At 37.9% G+C, this 19034-nt stretch overlaps 2 protein-coding genes across 2 annotated transcripts; both read right to left on the bottom strand.

Annotated features, from left to right (window-relative positions):
* Nucleotides 1–9377: 9377 nt before the first annotated feature.
* LOC131994687 (uncharacterized) lies at nucleotides 9378–11171 on the bottom strand. The gene is made up of 2 exons (XM_059361496.1): nucleotides 11159–11171; nucleotides 9378–11102 (listed from the first exon to the last, which is right to left on the bottom strand). The coding sequence occupies exons 1-2, from the start codon at nucleotides 11159–11161 to the stop codon at nucleotides 9378–9380; spliced, it is 1728 nt and encodes a 575-aa protein (XP_059217479.1). The 5' UTR covers nucleotides 11162–11171.
* Nucleotides 11172–13271: 2100 nt separating this feature from the next.
* On the bottom strand, nucleotides 13272–14402 carry LOC131994686 (uncharacterized). Its single transcript, XM_059361495.1, has one exon. The coding sequence runs from the start codon at nucleotides 14400–14402 to the stop codon at nucleotides 13272–13274; it is 1131 nt and encodes a 376-aa protein (XP_059217478.1).
* Between the last annotated feature and the right edge of the window lie 4632 nt (nucleotides 14403–19034).

The following is a 19034-nucleotide window of genomic DNA, read 5'->3' as shown; positions in this document are numbered from 1 at the left end:
TTCCCATATGTCTGTTTAGGGGAGTTTTTGGGGTTGGGCGACCCTTTGGATCCCAATTTTTGATACCTTTTCTTTCTTGCATTTGATACCTATATTGTCCCTTTCGGTCTACTTTTGATTTTAAGTGGTGTTTTTGGGGTAACGGGGGAGGGTCCGCCCCCTTCCAATATTAACAAATTGTAAAGCCTATTCCTCCTTCCTGTCCATATTTATAATATACTCCCGAATACCTTTCATTCGACCAATTTTAGGGGGTTTTGGGGTCGTGGCGGCCCCCCAGTTACTTGGACCCAAATTTTAATATAAATTTCGTACTCTACTCCTCAACACCTTTCATTGGAGTCCCATATAGCCCCAATCGGTCCACTTTTATTTTAAGTTCATATTGGTTTTGTGGTACCGTAAGATGGCATAAAAATTTTCGCTTGAATCGGTGCACTCATCTCCGATATGTGGCGTTCTTTTTAAATTAGGGTAAGTGGGAGGGTCCGCCCCCCATTGAATATCAAAAAATGTAATATCCTATATTCACCGAGGGCTTAAACTGTATCATCTGTAAAAATATCATGAATCAGTGAAAAGATTTGAATATTGACCAGCGGTTCATAAGGGCAATATTTCGAAATTGACATCATATCATATTCCGATTAAAGTTCTTGGGTTCAATTTCGACGAAATATGGAGCAGGGTGCAGCTTAGGACCCCTCCACATCCTTGCCCGATATGGTGGTCAGCGAATCGCCATATAGTATCAATGAAAGTAGATCTCCAAAATAAATGTCTAGGCGTTTCATATAAATGAATAGTGGTCAAAAGGCCACGTTTTCATACCCTACGCCACTACTGTGGTACGGGGTATTATAACTTAGTGCTATTATTTGTGACACCCAGAATGAACCGAGATAGACCCATTGATAAGTATACTGATCAACTTAGAGGAGGTCACCGTAGCGTAGAGGTTAGCATGTCCGCCTATGACGCTGAACGCCTGGGTTCGAATCCTGGCGAGACCATCACAAAAAATTTATCAACGGTGGTTTTCGCCTTCTAATGCTGGCAACATTTGTGAGTTGTCGCATTACAGCACGCCGTACGGACTCGCAAATAAAAAGGAGGCCCCTTATCATTGATCCGCCCATGTCATTATGGACATACACCTAAGCCGGTAATCGGCTTGTTGTGCGCTCCAAATACAAAAAAGTAACATCGAAAAAGAAAATCTTAGTTAGGAATCCGTGCTACCTTAAAAATCCGTAATTGTTTCCATGTCACTCCCCTATGTTGGTTCATATCTAGTATAGTGTCCCCACCTAAGGTATTTGTTAGACGCAAAAGCCGGGCAATGACAAGGGAAATGCTCCAACGTCTCATTATCTTCACCGCATGCCCTACACATGCTGCCACTTGCCGCACCGATTTTACATAAGTGAGCTCGTAGTCCTATGTGTCCCGTCGCGATACCAATGTCAATGCTGACCTCCTTCCCGACATTCGGCCCGGAATTGAATGTTGAACATTGTAGAAGTCATTGTGTATTATTTCAGTCCATTCGGATAAGAATTGCGTCTTGTAGGTTTATATGGAAGCTGTTTCCTGCGTTAGATCGATTCAGACCATATTGGAAAGTTGAAAGTCATGGGAGAAGTCATTGCAAAAATTTCTGCCAAATCTGATGAGAATTGCGCCCTCTAGAGGCTCAAGAAGTCATGATACCAGACCGGTTTATATGGCAGCTATATCAGGTTTTGTACAGTTGTTGGATGAGAATTGCGCCCTCAAGCGGCTCAAGAAATCAAGATCCAAGATGGGTTTATATGACAGCTATACCAGGTAATGAACCGATTTGAACCATATTTGACTCAGTTGTTGGAAGCGATACCAAAAAACCACCACGTGTTTTTCAGTCAAATCGGCGGAGAATTGCGCCCTCTAGAGGCTCAAGAAGTCAAGACCCGAGATCGGGTCTACGACCTACACTAATAAAAAGTATTTCTGCAAAATTTCAAGCGGATAGCTTTACTCCTTCGAAGGTTTGCGTGCTTTCGACAGACAGACGGACGGACAAGCGGACAGACGAACGGTCATATAGACGGACGGATCAAAAATATATATACTTTATAGGGTCTTAGATGCATATATCGAGGTGTTACAAACAGAATGACGTAACTAGTATACCCCCATACTATGCTGGAGGGTATAAAAAGAAGCTCCAGCAATGAAGTCTTTTGATGGTGTGAATATGTGTAGCGCGATATTTCGAAACTGGGTTCCAGAGATTGGAGAAAAAGTACAGAAAATTAAGGCGATTGGACATTTAAAGTACGTTTGGCTAGAGGGATACATTTTCTGTAATGACCAATTAAAGTAAGTAAGCATTAAAAGAAAACAAAAGACTTAAGACCCAAACTTGAAATAGCAGTTCTCTTGATTAGTTGGCGATCGTTTTCATAAATCGATTTTTTTTTTTTGTTTAAATTTGTCTAAGAATTTGTAACACCCAAAAGGAAGAGAGATAGACCCATTGATAAGTATACAAATCGACTCTGATTCGATTTAGCTATGTCCGTCTGTCTGTCCGTCCGTCTTTCTGTCCGTCTGTCCAAACTACAGGTCGCAATTTTCATCCGATTGTCTTCAAATTCGGTATGGGCATGTTTTTCGGCCTAGAGACGGAGCCTCTTGAAATTGGAAAAAATCGGTTCAGTTTGGATATAGCTTCCATATATATGTTCGTCCGATTTGCAGTAATAATGCAATAAAATAATCATTTGTTAACCGATTCTCTTGAAATTAGGTAGGAAGGATTTTTTTATGAGGCTCTATTTTACTGGTGAATCTTTTAGGAATCGGTTCAGATTTGAATATAGCTCCCATATATATGTTCGTCTGATTTGCAGTAATACAGCAATAAAATGGTCATTTGTCAAGCGATTCTCTCGAAATTCGGCAGGAAGAATTTTCTTATGACTCTCGATATTAAAAGCTAATATTATAGAAATCGGTTCAGATTTGGATATAGCTCCCATATATATGTTCGTCCGATTTGCAGTAATACAGCAATACAATGGTCATTTGTTGACCGATTCTCTTGAAATTTGGTAGGAAGGATTTTCTTATGACTCTCGATATTAAAAGCGAATATTATAGAAATCGGTTCAGATTTGGATATAGCTTCCATATATATGTTCGTCCGATTTGCAGTAATACAGCAAAAAAAAGTCGTTTGCTGACTGATTCTCATGAAATTTGAAAGGAAGGATTTTCTTATGACTCTCGATATTAAAAATGAATATTACAGAAATCGGTTCAGATTTGGATATAGCTCCCATATATATGTTCGTTCGCTTTGCAGAAAGACGGCAATAAAATGGTCATTTGGTAACCGATTCTCTCGAAATTTGGCAGGAAGGATTTTCTTATGCCTCTTGATATTAAAAACGAATATTATAGAAATCGGTTCAGATTTGGATATAGCTCCCATATATATGATCGTTCAATTTGCAGTAATACAGCAATAAAATGGTCATTAGTTAACCGATTCTCTCGAAATTTTTGAACCATCAAAATTGGTTCAGAATTAGATATAGTCCCACTTTTCTATTTAAAGGGTAAGTGTAGGGTATTATAAAGTCGGCACCGCCCGACTTTTGCCTTTCGTTACTGGTTTTTCTCTAATTCAATAAATTTTTCTATGCTATAAATCCTTTAAAACCAAATTATGCTGCACATAATTCTCTAAAATCTATCTATCAACAATCGATTTTTCTCAAAACAAAAATCACCCAAATCGCCGCTCTGTTTAATCTGATTGTTAAGTAATTTTAGCTTCTCTTACAATGTGATAATCGAAAATCATAGTTATTCAAATGAGAGCTGAAAACACTAAAACCATAATTAAATCCTAGCTCATTTAGCTATGGCTGTGACTTTCCAACAGCCGAACAAAGTTGCAAATTCCAATTGTACAACATTTTTTCCCCCCGATTTGATTGTCTTGCAAACAACTATACTTGGATATGTAGACGTGTATGTTTTAGTGTCGTTGCAAATTATGAACAGAATTCAAAAAATTGCATAGAAGTTTTCAGGCAAATATTAAGACATAACAGCAACACTCAGCTGACAATTGCAATTAACATTCTTTTTGGGATTTAAATAACTGTTGTCCAAACTAAAAAAAAGATTTTAACTAAATGACAAAACAGAGCAATAGAGAATAATACAATGACGGCAATAGAGGTGGGGACAGAACACTTGTTGGCAAAATTACTATTTGTAGTTTCTATAGTTAGGCGAGTTATAGGCGCCTTCAAAACCCAATGGCCAACATCAGCGTCGGATCTTGGAGCAAGCGGCTCGCCACAACGAGGGATACATGTACAATCCCACAAAACCCATGCGGTTGGGGCGCTGGGCCAGTAACCCGCCCCCGGAAAACTATGAGAACTACTATGAGAAACAAAGGAATAGTAAAATCGGACCCCCCAACGTTGGCGACCTACGCAAACGAAAAAAGGACCATGATTTGCGGATCTGCACCTGAAATGTCCGCACTCTTTATAGAGAAGGTGCAGTATACGCGCTGGCGGATGTATTAGAGAAGTACAAGGCAGATATCACCGCCTTGTAGGAAGTGCGGTGGACTGGGCGTTACTACAACTCCAAACGGTGACGAACTGTACTATAGCTGCCATAACACGAGGCATGAATTTGGCTGCGGATTTGTGGTTAGTCGGAGACTGAAACACCTCGTCTCCAGTTTTACTCCGGTAGATGAGAGGCTAGCCACAATCCGCCACAAAAGCCAAATTCTTCAACATCAGCCTTATTTGTGCCCATGCCCCGACGGAAGGCAAAGACGAGCAGACCAAGAATATTTTCTACGAGCGCCTCGAGAGAGAATATGACCGCTGCCCCGCCCATGATATTAAAATTGTTCTGGGAGATTTTAATGCGAAGATAGGGAAGGAAGACATTTTTGGTCCAACAGTCGGAAAGTTTAGCCTCCACGAGATAACGTCCAGCAATGGGTTGAGGATGATAGAATTCGCCGCGGCAAAAAACATGGTGGTTAGCAGCAACAGATTTCAACATAAAAATATTCACAAAGCCACATGGCTGTCACCCGATCAAAACACAGGAAACCAAATTCATCACGTTGTGATAGATGGAAGGTAATCATACAGCGTGTTAAATGTACGATCGATCCGTGGAGCGAATATAGATTTGGATCATTACCTTGTTGCAAAAAAGGTTCGCAACCGTTTGAACATGGCGAGGAAAATACGATCTGACACTGCATGGAAGCTGGACATTGAAAAGCTGCAAACACTACAGATGACAATGGCATACTCCACTCGACTGAGACAACTGTTTGATGAAAGCACTCCTTGTTCCGATGATATAATGGCGCAGTGGCAAACTTTTGCCCACTCCATGGAAAATGCCGCGAAATCCGTACATGGGTACCGGAAAGCCTCCTCCCCCAAGAAACCCATGGTACGACAAAGAGTGTCGACATGCTACTGAAGCCAAGAATGCGGCATATGGAGCAACCCTGAAATCAGTAGCAACGCCCCAGATGAAGGAGAGGTATCGGGAGAAAAGAAGAGAGGAGAAACGTCTGTTCCGCAGAAATCAACAGGAAATGGAAAGACGTGAGTGTGAGCGAATTGATATAAATAAACAGGAGTCAGAATGAAGTCCGGAAATTCCACCAAAGTTTCAAACAACAAACCGATGGCTTTTGTGCAGGCTCATTCTCATGCAGAGACAAAAGGGAAGGTAACTGACACAGCTAGCATGCTGGGGATATTGAAAGAACATTTTACCCAACTGCTAGTGTCCGATGTTGGCGGCGAAGAGGATACCGCAGAACCTATTCCTGATGATGGTATAGAATGTTTACCTCCTAGTCAGAATGAGGTCCAAGTAGCAGTTACCCGACTAAAGAACAACAAGGCAGCAGGCGCCGACGGATTACCCGCTGAATTATTTAAGACCGGAGGCGACACTCTGATAAGGCGTATGCATCAACTTATCTGCGCAATCTGGCTAGAAGAACGCACACCCGATGATTGGAACCTCAGCATACTATTAGGTTGCCCAAAAAGTAATTGCGGATTTTTTAAAAGAAAGTAAATGTTAAAAGAAATGTAAATGTTCCGTACACAAGAAAGGAGACAAGACGGAATGTGTTAACTACAGAGGAATAAGTCTCCTCTCCATCGCATACAAGATATTCTCGAGCGTACTGTGTGAAAGACTAAAACCTAAAGTAGCAGTAGCAGTGACTCGACTAAACAACAAGTCAGCAGGAGACGACGGGTTACCCGCTGAACTATTTAAGACCGGAGGCGACACGCTGATAGAGCGTATGCATCAGCTTATCTGCTCAATCTGGCTAGAAGAACGCAAACCCGATGATTGGCACCTGAGCATGTCCAACTACAGAGGAATAAGTCTCCTTCCCATCGCATACAATGTACTCTCGAGCGTACAAGTGTGAAAGATTAAAACCCAAAGTCAAGGAGATAATTGGGCCCTATCAATGCGGCTTTAGACTTGGTAAATCCATCCTAAACCAGGTATTCACACTGCGCCAAATCCTGTGGAAAAGACCCGAGAAGGACAAATCACCACCTACCATCTCTTTGTTGGCTACAAAGCCGCCTTCGATACTCCTTTACGTTCAAAGGTATTTCAAGCCATGTCTGAGTTTGGTATCCCTGCAAAATTAATAAGACTCTGCAGGAGGACACTTGCTGATACACGTTCCTCAGTAAGAATAGGAAAAAATCTCTCCGAAGCATTTAATACCAAACGAGATTTCAGCCAAGGATACAGCCTATCGTGTGATCTCTTTAATATCCTACTGGAGAAGATTATACGAGATGCAGATGTGAATAGATATGGCAGACTAATCACAAGAGAGCACATGCTACTCGCCTATGCCAACGATATCGATATCATAGGTCGGTCACCGGAAGTAGTAACTGCAGCCTTTGAAAGAATCGGAAGAGAGTTAGTGAAAATGGGTCTGGCAGTAAATGGAGATAAGACAAAATGGATGGTTTCAACTCTCAAAAAGCCTTGCACAACCGAGCAATAAAGAAAATGGAGAAAGTTGGGAACCACAACTTTAAGATAGTCAGTAACTTTATCTACCTCGGCAACGCCGTAACCGAAACGAACGACACCAGTTATGAGATTAAGCGAAGAATAATACTGGCAAACAGATGCTACTTTGGACTAAGTAGGCAGTTTAGAAACAAGGCCACCTCTCGACAGACGAAGATTACACTAGAGAAGACACTGATACTACCCGTGCTGTTATATGGTTCTGAAGCTTGGGTTCTTGTGAAAGCAGATGAGGCAGTGCTTGGACTATTTGAGAGAGAGATTCTTCGTAAAATATATGGACCAGAGAATATAGGTGACGTATGAACCACGAGCTGTATGAACTGTATGACGACGATAGCATAATTACACGCATCAAAATACAACGGCTGCGTTGGCTAGGTCATGTTGTCAGAATGGATGGAGAAGCTAAAGCAAAGAAGTCTTTTGAAGGCAAACAAGGAGGTAGACGCAAACCGGGAAGACCAAATGCCCGTTGGAAAGATCAAGTTGTGGGAGACACCTCGAAACTTGGTGTCAGAGATTTTAGAATGAGCGCAGAAGTAACCCAATAAGTAAAGTTTCTATAGTTGAAAGACCTAACAGAGGTAAAACCTGTAACACATTTTCGTATTGATTAAAATTAGTTACAACTAAAAGTGATACCGATAAAACTAAGATTTAAAAAAAATCACTTTTTTTCTTACTTTAAACAAAAAGTTTGGCCATATTGTACTTTTAAAATTCATGTAACAATAACACACACTTGATCTCTTAATCTGACAAGCAACAAATAGTCATTGCTTTTACGTTTACACTTCACTTGCAATCAACCTTGGACGCATGCACAAGATTTCCGTTTTTTCGAACATTTTTAAAATTCCCCTATCTAAAGATCTTTTCATCTTGAGCAGCTATTCCCTCATCACTGTGGGCGCCACATTCCATTTGCATTCGGTGTGAAAACATTCCTATGAATAAATAATTATTACCACCTATTATTGTTGTGGCAAACAATTATTAAATAAATTTACCTGACCTTGTGGCTTTTGTTTTTCCGACATGTGGCGTGGCAGTGCTAATATTAGAATCCAATCGAATACCTTAGGAATTTTTCAATTTTTGAAAGTTTCTTTTTTATTTTGGTGTTGTGGTGGTGGTTTCGCTTTCAGTTATCGTTTCGATGCCAAAACCTTTTTTGCCCTCACTGTCTCCCTTTCCCTTCATTGCGCGGTTATCGTCCGCTTCCAATGCAATTTATTAAATAAAGCATTTTCTTTAACATTTTTTTTTAAAGCTTTGGCCCATTGATTTTGGTGGGGGTAGGTAGGTGCTTTTGTATGTAGCCTAGTAAATTTTTTTGGTACATTTTTTGTTTAAGAAATATTGTCTCCCCACCACTTTAGAGTCACAATTCGTTGTGGCATTGCAACATAACTCTCTCAATTGTTGGTGTTATTTTTTGGGCGTTTGCCAGTTTCATTGTAACTGTTGCAAATCGCTATCTGCAGCACCAACACCAGCGTTCAGTAGACCAATGCCAACAACAGCAACAACATTTTTAGCATTGTCACAATGAAGAAAGACATTCAACTGGCTTAACTGGCGGAACTATTGAAAGAATTTTGTAAAGGCAAGATGTAGCATAATTTGTATAAATTTTATTTTTTTTTTAATAAATTTTGTCAAAAATTTCATTGCGTAAAATATGTAATAAAATCTTTTTTATGGGGAATTCGTTCAAACTTTTTTTCATAGGAAATTTCTATAGAAAATTTTATCACAATTTTATTTTTATAGAAATTTTTTTCTAATATTTTTTTTTATAGAAAATTTTGTCATGGTTTTATTTTTAAAGAAAGTTTTGTCAAAATTTTATTATATTAAATTTTATCAAAATTTTATTTTATAGAAAATCTTGTCAAAATTAGAAATTTTTTTTTTTATTTTATTTTTATTTTTTTTATATAAAATTTTATTTTTATAAAAAATTTTTTAAAATTTTATTTTTATAAAAAATTTTTTTTTTATTTATTTATTTATTGACAATTATACTTATAACTAAATTACAAATATAATGCAAGCTCTGACTACATAGGTCCTAAGCTTGAGAAAAGTAAGAGTTTATTAGCATTATATAATAGGAAATTTAAACGGAACATTTATATAAATATTTAAAGAGAAAAAAGAAAATTAAGTTATATTACAAATTTTGCGTAATTCAAGAGAATTATGTGAGTATTTACAAAGGGGAGAATTTAAATAAGGTTATATAGGTTACATGATTTAAGAAAATTAATTAAGTCTAATTTGTTTGAAGGGGCATTGATATTGCTAAGAATCTCCAATAAACTTTTGTTTGGAAAATAATTTGATATAAGCAATTTAATATGTGGGCAGAATAAAAATATATGAGTCGTATCGGAAGTACTGGATCTACAGAACGGACAGTGTTTATCTAAAGTTCGGTCAATGACCTGGTCATGTGTCAAACGACAGTAACCTAATCTTAGCCTTATAATTTTGACTTGATCACTCCTGGACAGTAATTGGTCTTTGTGTAGATAGTCTTGCAGATTTAATTTATTTCTATTCAGATTCTTATACCAAAGCGAGGAGCTGTTCCATATCTCAATTTGTTTTAATGAAAAATCTTTTTGTATATGTTTCTTTATATCATTTGGGGATGTATTTGCGGTGGATATAAGAGGCATTTTATTGGCTTGTTTAGCTACTGCATCAGCAAATTCGTTTCCTAAAATATTAGAGTGACCTGGAACCCAAATTAATTTGATTTTTCTATTTTCTTGGATCAGCAGATCTCTTATTATGGAGGAATAAACCTCAGTACTGTTGTGGTTCGCTATAGAGTCCAAGGCAGATAATGAATCAGAGACGATAGCAAAATTGCCTTTAGATCTCTTTGCGAACTTGATAGCTTCAAGAATTGCGATTATTTCAGCCGAGAAAACTGAGCTATATTCTGGAAGAAGAGATGTCTTGATAATTCTCTTGTCGGTAACTAGACTATAACTTGTAACATTGTTAATTTTAGAACCATCTGTGAAAATGAAACTATAGTTCTGCAGTTTGGTGCAAATATTCTGAAATTCAGCTACATAAAGATGTGGGATTGTATGCTCCTTTGAATACTTTCGTAGGGATGTATCTAATGTTGCTGGATTGAACCTCCAATAAGGGTTATTCGTCTTGGGAGCGGGGTAGTTGAAAGGTAGGTTGTAGGATTTACAGGCGGAAACAATACGCCCAATAGCGGAGTCTGTTTTATAAAATTTCTTAGTTTTCAAAGCTTTATTAAGCATTTGCATGAGGGGGGTTTTATCATTAAATAAAATTGTTTTAATCAGCTGGGCTGTAGCAATATCTCTATAGTCTTCAATAGTCTTCAGGTTAGCTTCGAATAGTAAATTAAAAATTTTTGTAGTGCGGTGTGCACCTAGCGATAAACGCACGGCAGAATTATATGTAGTTTTGATTTTATTGAGAAGGGCTTTGGAGGTGTATCCGTAAAGATATATACCATATGAGATTTTCGAAACAATGACAGAACGTGTTATAGTGATAAGTGTAGAGGTATCGCAAGAATAGTTTTTGTTTGACAAACATTTAATAATGTTAAGCCTTTTTGAGAGCGATGTGCTTAATTCCTCTATGTGGGAATCCCATTTGTACTTGCTGTTGAAGGTTATGCCTAGTATTTTTAATTTGTTCACTGGACATATAGAGTAGTTGTTGCAGTTTAGAACTGGACTGCAGTTTCGTTTTCTGCAAATGTGGAGATGCTTACATTTGTCTATTGACAGTTCCGCTCCGGAATAGTTACACCAGTCTTCTATAGCGCATATCGTATTGTTAAGGTCGATGATCGGTTGGTTCAGCCTGCTAAGTTCCTTTATTATTACAAAATCATCGGCGTAGGATAAGAATTTCAGAGATTTGTCTGATTCGAGTAATTCTGAAAGCTTATTATAAGCGATTAGAAATAAAACTACAGAAAGGGGTGAACCCTGGGGTATACCATTGTGAAGGTTATTGAGTTCGGAGCTGTATGCTCCAACTTTTACTTTAATCTTCCTATTAGTTAAGTAGTTCTTAATGTATTTAAAAATTTTGGGTCCGATACCCCATTCCTCCAATTGATTGAGAATAGTGTGTAAGCCAATCTTATCAAAAGCTTTTGAAAAGTCAAGTGATATTATAGAAATGTGTTTTCTTGTTCTTAGGGAGTTATTTATTATATAATCTAGAAGTAAAAGTGGATCTGCTATACTTTTACCTTTTTTAAAACCAAATTGGTTATTGTTAAGTAGCTTATTAGAAGAGATAAACCACCATAGTCTATTGGCTACAATTTTGTCCAGTACTTTGGAGCAGCATATGTTTAGAGATATAGGCCGATAAGAAGAAACAGAAGTTTTGTCGCCTTTAGGTTTTAGTACTGGGATAATAAGACTGTTTTTATAGAACTGTGGGATTTGTGTGTTCAAGATGTCGTTGTATAATCTCACAATACGTTTCTTGGTATTTAAATCAAGATGTTTTAGCATTTTGTAATTGATTCTATCGATTCCAGGTGTCTTGCCCTTAAGCTTGTTAAGAGATATTGTGAATTCTAAAAAATCTATGTTAGTCTCTATAAGACTAGCATTTTTACTAGGAACTAAGTGTTTCGGGTTCTCTAAAAATTGGCTCTTTAACGATTGGAATAACGTCGGAAAATTAGAATCTTCTGAAAGCTGGGACCAGTATGAACAAAATCTATTTGCAATTCCCGTAGGATTTGAGATCATCCCGTCATCGCCGGATATGTATGCAATAGGTGTTTTCGGCTTAACGCCGCAGAAACGTCTAATATTGGACCAAATCTGGCCCGTAGGATATGAATTGTTAATCACAGATGTAAATTTATCTATTGATTTCTGCTTGGAAAGTTTAAGTTCCCTCTTGTATACTGCATTAGCCCTACGATGTGCGACAAGGTTCTCGTCAGTAATATTTCTTCTGAATAAATTTAAAAAATGATTTCTCTCTCGCTTCAATTTATCTAATTTCTTGTTCCACCATGGAACAAAGGGTCTATACTTAGGGGTTTGATATTGCGGAATTGCTTCGTTAGAAGCCATCAAAATTATTTTTTGAATATTAGCAGCTTCTTTATTAATATTCTCACTACGTTGTCTTTCCAAGCAAAATTTCTCAGAAAGACTCTGAAAAAGGGGCCAGTTGGCCTTGCTTGTATTAAATAAAGGTTTAAGTCGAAACCCATTATCTGAAAACTTTGCCTGAAACAGCGTCGTCACTATAGGGAAGTGATCGCTACCATAGAGATCAGTCTCTATATGCCAGTTAGCATGAACTAATAGTGATGCTGAAATTAAAGTGAGATCTATATGGGTGAAAGTCTTGTGAGTAGAAAAATGAGTCGGCGAACCGTCATTTAATATAGCTAGATTTGATTGGGTAATAAACTTTGAAAGAATTTTGCCTCTTTTATTGGTCTTAGCAGATCCCCACTGGGGATGCCAACTATTCATATCTCCTGATATGAGCATGTCATGAGAAGAGAAAGAGAATAGATGTTCCAGGTCCTTGATCGTAAAGGTTTTTGACGGGTTAAGATATGTCGAGTATAAGTAGATATTTGATTTAGCGACAATTTTAACACATACTGTGTCCAAATGGTCATAACTTCCGATGTACTCATGTTGTATAGATTTATGGATTAGTATTGCAGAATTATTTGATGTATAGATACAAAAATTTATTGGTATTGGTATGCTATTTTTAGTTTTGAAGTGAGTTTCTTGAAGAGAAATAATATTGGGTGTGTGCTTCTTTATTAAAGTTAATAATTCATTATAGTTGTTGCAATAACCTTTAATATTCCATTGGAGTAACTTAAGTACCATGATATTAAATAAGAGAAAAAAAAATAAAGTGCAGCTGTTAGATAGAAGCAACGTATAAGAGTTTTTTCTAATTGGTATCCACGTTGAGTCGAGAGAAATCAAAACGGTAGCGATGACTCGAGATGAGACCAAAACAAGTCACCGATGACTTGAGTGGAAGCAAAACAAGTCAGACTCTCCCGAGTGACGTCAATCGACTCAACTGACTGTAGTGTTGTTCTTTTACTCGTCGGATAAGTTGTCACTCTCCGTTGAATTTTTGCACAATTTTTTTGGATTGTTGATAGCCGCACTTTTGCTCTTGAGCTCATTTCTTGTTCGTTTCGATATGTTCTTCGGCAGTATGTTGACAGTTGTTGGTTTGTCGCGAGCATTCACTAAAGGCTGCGGTGGTGCGGGGTCTGATGGTTTTGCCTGCTGTTGCTTCTTATTTTCACACATTGCGTAGTTTGTGTTGTTGTTGGAAGTAGTTGGGAGATCGTGATAGCTTACAGTGCTTCTTGTAACCTTGGAATAGACAGTGTCATTTGGATGACGTTGTTTGTATGTTGCGAGAGCAGTTTTGTGATCTACTTTGTCGAGTGTTTTAATGGCCTGTATCTCTTTGAATTTTAGAAAAACGGGGCATTTTTTACTGAGCACAGAGTGGGACTTATCATCTAATTTGTTCTCATCGCAGTTTATACATTTAGTGTTGTTTTGGCAGAGTTCATTTACTTGTGTGTGAGCTATGTCACCGCAGTTAATGCAAATTTTATTATTTTTACACCGTTTTGTTGGGTGTCCATAGTGGAAACACTGACGACACCTCATGGGCAAGGGAATATAAGGCCGCACGCACGTTTTCTCATATCCAATATTAATTTCATCAGGTAAATTGGGTAGAGAAAAAGTAATTATAATGAGACCAGTTTCGATGAGAGAGTCTTCATTTTTTTTTAGAATTTTTTGAACTTCGGTTACGTTTTGTTTTTTTAGTTCATTTAGAATTTCATTCTCAGGGATTCCACGTAGATCATTACAGTAGATAACTCCCTTGGAATAGTTGAGAGAGTTATGTTCTTTCACTTCGACTTTTATTTCATTTGTGAGAGAAATGAGTTGGAACAATTTTGTGGCTTGAGTTGCAGTTTTTGTTTTAATTAGAATATCGCCACTTCTGAGTTTTTTGCACATTTCAATTTCTCCACATACACTATCAATGACTTTTTTAATTAAGAAAGGAGACACATTAATGAGAGTTTCTTCACTATCTGTTCTTGACATCATGAGGTATTTGGGACCAATAGTGTAATTTTTAAACAATTTCTTATTGTCAATTTCAAAATTGGGTTGTTTGGTATTAACACTCATTTTTTTGTTGTAAGTAGAGAGTTTTGGCTCTGCGGTTTTACAGACGTTCGTTCGTTTTCACAGTCAGAATACGACTCCATAAAAAATTTTGTTAAAATTTTATTTTAATAGAAAATTTTAACAAAATTTTATTATTATAGACAACTAGTTGGACAACGCCCGCTCCGCTGCGCCTTCTTTCACTCTCTTGTCTTATCTTTGAGGGTGCTGGTACGGCCTTTCAAATATTTCGCCCCAATGTGAATATCATATTCATGCTCTATTCCCAAATTATTTCAGTTGAGCCTTATATTGCTATGGTCGGTAAATATGTCCGCTATGGGGATGTTTTTGAGGGTCACAAATAGTCACAAATACCTTTCATTTGAGTCTAATATTATCTTTATTGGTTTAAATTTCCATTTGGTGGGCTTTGAAGGTGGGGCGGCCGCCCCAGACATCCCTCCTTTAACAAGTATTTGAGCCGCAATTGCAGTTGGTTTAGCGGTAGTTTATGGGATGCAACTACCCCCAACACTTGGTCTCAAAATTGGATATCACATTTGCCTTCTACTAGCAAATACCTATTATTTGACCCCCTTTATGCCATATCCCTTATATCCTTTTAGGGTGGAGACTCAAAAAGATATATCGAATTCGTGCCACTGTAGGCTATGTCTGCCTATGACGCTGAACCCCTGCGTTTAAATCCTGGCGAGAATATCGGATAAATTTAAAGCGGTGGTTATCCCCTCTTAATGCTGACGACATTTGTGAGGTAACATGCCATGCATGGTCATGTAAAAAATTCTCCCCAATGAGGTGTCGCACTAAGGTACGCCGTTCGGACTGTGTTTCCTCTCAGACATATTTACACTATTTCTGAAAATTTTAAGAAAATCTGTTCAGCTGTGTTTGATTCTACGGAACAAACAAAAAAACCGAGTCCCACATAGTCATAATGGGTCGTATGCCCATTTAAAGCGTTTTGGGGGGTAGGGTGACCCCCTATATTTCGATCGATTTTGCATGCCAGATTCGTAATCTACTCCCGAATATCTTTCATTTGAGTCCGATATTGTCATGATCGTCCAAACAACCTATTTTAGGTGGTTTTGTTGTTGTGGCGGCCCCCTGTTACCTGGACCCAATTTGAAATATGAAATTCGTACTCTACTCCTGAGTACCTTTCATTTGAGTCCCATATTGTCCCGATCGCTCCACTTCTATTTTTGGGTAGTACTTTTGGGGTAAGGGGTGCTTTGGGTGTGGGGTTGTCCCCCAATCACTAAGCCCTGAAAATATATATCATCAACGTCCTCTTTTCTTATATATTTCAACATATATTTTGGAGAAGGGGTGAACCCCCAGAATTCTATTCTACTCACAAGTACCTTTCATTTGAGTCCCATATTGCCATGGTAGGTAAATATGTCCAACTTAGGGGTGTTTTGGGGGGTTGGGGTGGTCCCCCAAACACTTCGTCCGACAATTCGATATCAGATACGTTTTCTAATCTTAAATACCTTTCATTTGAGTCCCATATTGTCGTGATTGGTGTATACATATATTTCGTAGATTTTGGGGTGGGGCGCCCACCCTAGGTACCCCATCCGAAATTTGGATACTAAATTTTTGTTTGTACGTTACTAAAGGAGAGCACACAAAATTTCGCTTAAATCGCACCATCCATCTCCGAGATCTGGCGTTTATGAAAATTAGGGTAAGGGGGAGGGTTCACTCCCCCTTCAGATATCAAAAAATGTAGTACCCTATTTTCACCACATCAGGGATCATTATGCACCATGTCATATATCAATGTGGTCATAACTATGTCCTCTTTTGGGGTTGGTTTTGGTGAAGGGCTGTCCGCCAAACACTTTGTTCCACATTTGAATAACAGATTCGTATTCTACACTCAAATATCTTTAATTTGAGCCCCATATTGCCATGGTCAGTAAATAAGTCCTGTTTAGGAGGGTTGTTTTGGGGAGGAGGTGGATCCCCAGAAATTTTACCCCACATTTGGGTATCATATTCGTATTCTACAGTTAAATACCATTTAGTTGAGCCCCATATTGCCATGGTCGGTAAATATGTCCGATTTAGGGGATGGGTTGGTCCCCCACATACTTGGTGCGACAATTGGATATCAGATATGTTTTCTAAACTTAGATACCTTTCATTTCCGTCCCATATTGTCGTGACTGGTCCGAAATTTGGATACCAAATTTTTGTTTTTGAGCTATTAGAAGAAAGCATATCCATCTCCGATTTATGGAAATTCCGAAAATAAGGGTAAGAAGAAGGGTCCGCACCCCTTCAGATATCAAAAATTTAAGCACCCTATTTTCACCACGGGTCCATAATGCATCATCTTTGAAAATTTCAAGAAAATCGGTTCAGCCGATTTTGAGTCTATAAGAAACACACAAACAGACAAACACAAAATAATTTTGTATACCCTCCACCATAGGATGGGGTATACTAATTTCGTCATTCTCTTTGTAACCTCTCGAAAAATTCGTCTCAGACCCCATAAAGTATATATATAATGTCCGTCCGTCTGTCTGACGAAAGCACGCTTACTTTCGAAGAAGTAAAGGTAGCCGTTTCAAATTTTGCACAAATACGTCTAGCGCCTTGGTTCAAATCCCGGTGCTAACATCAGCGGTGGTTATCCCCTTACTAATGCTGGCTTCATTTGTAAGGTATACTGTCATGTGAGAACTTCTCTAATAAGTGGTGTCGCTATACGGCATGCCGTTCGAACTCGATATAAAAAAAGAGGCCCCTTATCACTGAGCTTAAACATTAATCGGACTCCATTGATATGAGAGAAGTATTCCCTGTTGCGTAATGGAATGTTCTGGGAAAAATTTAGCGGTTGGGATTGTAAATGGGCCATATCGGTCCATGTTTCGATCTTGGGTTTTGATTTCTTGAGCCACTAGAGGGCGCAATTATTATCCGATTTGGCTAAAATTTACCATGACGTCTTTTGTTATGACTTCTAACAACCTTGTCCAATATGGTTCAAATCGGTCCATAACCTAATACAGCTGCCATATAAACCGATCTCCCGATTTTACTCCTTAAGCCCTTAAAGGACGCAATTTTTATTCGAATTGGCTGACTTCTCCTATGGTCTCCAACATTCAGTTCTATTGGGTTGCCCAAAAAGTAATTGCGGATTTTTTAAAAGAAAGTAAATGCATTTTTAATAAAACTTAGAATGAACTTGAACCAAATATACTTTTTTTACACTTTTTTTCTAAAGCAAGCTAAAAGTAACAGCTGATAACTGACAGAAGAAAGAATGCAATTACAGAGTCACAAGCTGTGAAAAAATTTGTCAACGCCGACTATATGAAAAATCCGCAATTACTTTTTGGGCAACCGATCCGAATCGGCCATAGCTTGATATAGCTCCAATAGCATAACAATTATTTTCTCTAATCCTTTGTTGACTTGAAAGAGATACTAGGGAAAGAACTCGACAAATGCGATCCATGGTGAAGGGTATATACGATTCGGCCCGGCCGAACTTAGCACGCTTTTACTTGTTATATGTAAGATTTTGTCCAAATATGATTTTATATAAAATCTTGTAATTTTTTTTTAAATTTTACTTTATAGAAGGTTTTGGTAACAATTTAGTTTTAAGCTAATTTTTGTACAAAATTCATGTTTGGAATTTTTTTTTTTTAATTTTATTTATTCACAACGGTACCTTTCCTCTTCCAATTCGATAAAATTCCGCATGAACCATTTTTTAATCCCCCATTTTAATCGACATGTATGACCGACCATATGGCCTGTTGCTAAGACACCACACGAAAATGTTTCTATCTCCTGGCTTAGATCATTTTCTTGTCATTTATAATAATATTTTTGGAGTTTTTCTTGTATTTCCACTTCGTTGGCTGGTATTTTTTTTTTGTTTGTTGCTGTCCAATAATTCTATAGTTTTTCAATATATGGGCTTGTGCTGGTGCTGGTGCTAGAGCTGCTGCCGCTGGAGTGTAAATAGCCCACCTTGCCACATGCCACAACAATTGGTGAACGACATACTGTTGTACATACATGCAGACATGCAGCAGATACATATTTCTGATATTAATTCGTACACCCATCCATCCATCTATAGCGGAGGTTCACAGAGAAATATGATTGGACTTTGTTTTCATTTTTCATTTGGTTGTTTCGAATTCTCATAAAGACCATATGTTTTATGATATCTTTGTTTTACCATCAGCAACTTAATTTTAGTTAAAATGTTGTTTTTAATTTTTATTGGGTCATTAGATCAGGCTAGTATTAAAGGGTGGGGGCCACTGTTATGGCTAATGGAAAATTGAAGCAGACAATGGTTATTACAACCTCGCCCAGAGAGGTTTTAATGGCGAAAATTAGAAAAAGGATAGTTTTGATTTACCAGTCGAAAATGTAGCCTCCGCATGGATTTGTCCATAATAGATTGAGGCTAAAAATATTAGGGGCCGCAAATAACGCATTAAGTAGCATCGAGTTTCAACCTCAAGACACTCACACGGTCACATGGTTATCACGCGATCAACAACAAGGACCCAATTTGATCATGTTGGGAAGATCACTCACTATTTACCGTGAGCGAAGTTCGAATGTCATTCG

Source organism: Stomoxys calcitrans, chromosome 2 (genome assembly GCF_963082655.1).
Source record: "Stomoxys calcitrans chromosome 2, idStoCalc2.1, whole genome shotgun sequence".
NCBI lineage: Eukaryota > Metazoa > Arthropoda > Insecta > Diptera > Muscidae > Stomoxys > Stomoxys calcitrans.
The sequence above is the reverse complement of the archived record's forward strand: the minus strand, read 5'-3'. Positions and strand labels throughout refer to the sequence as shown.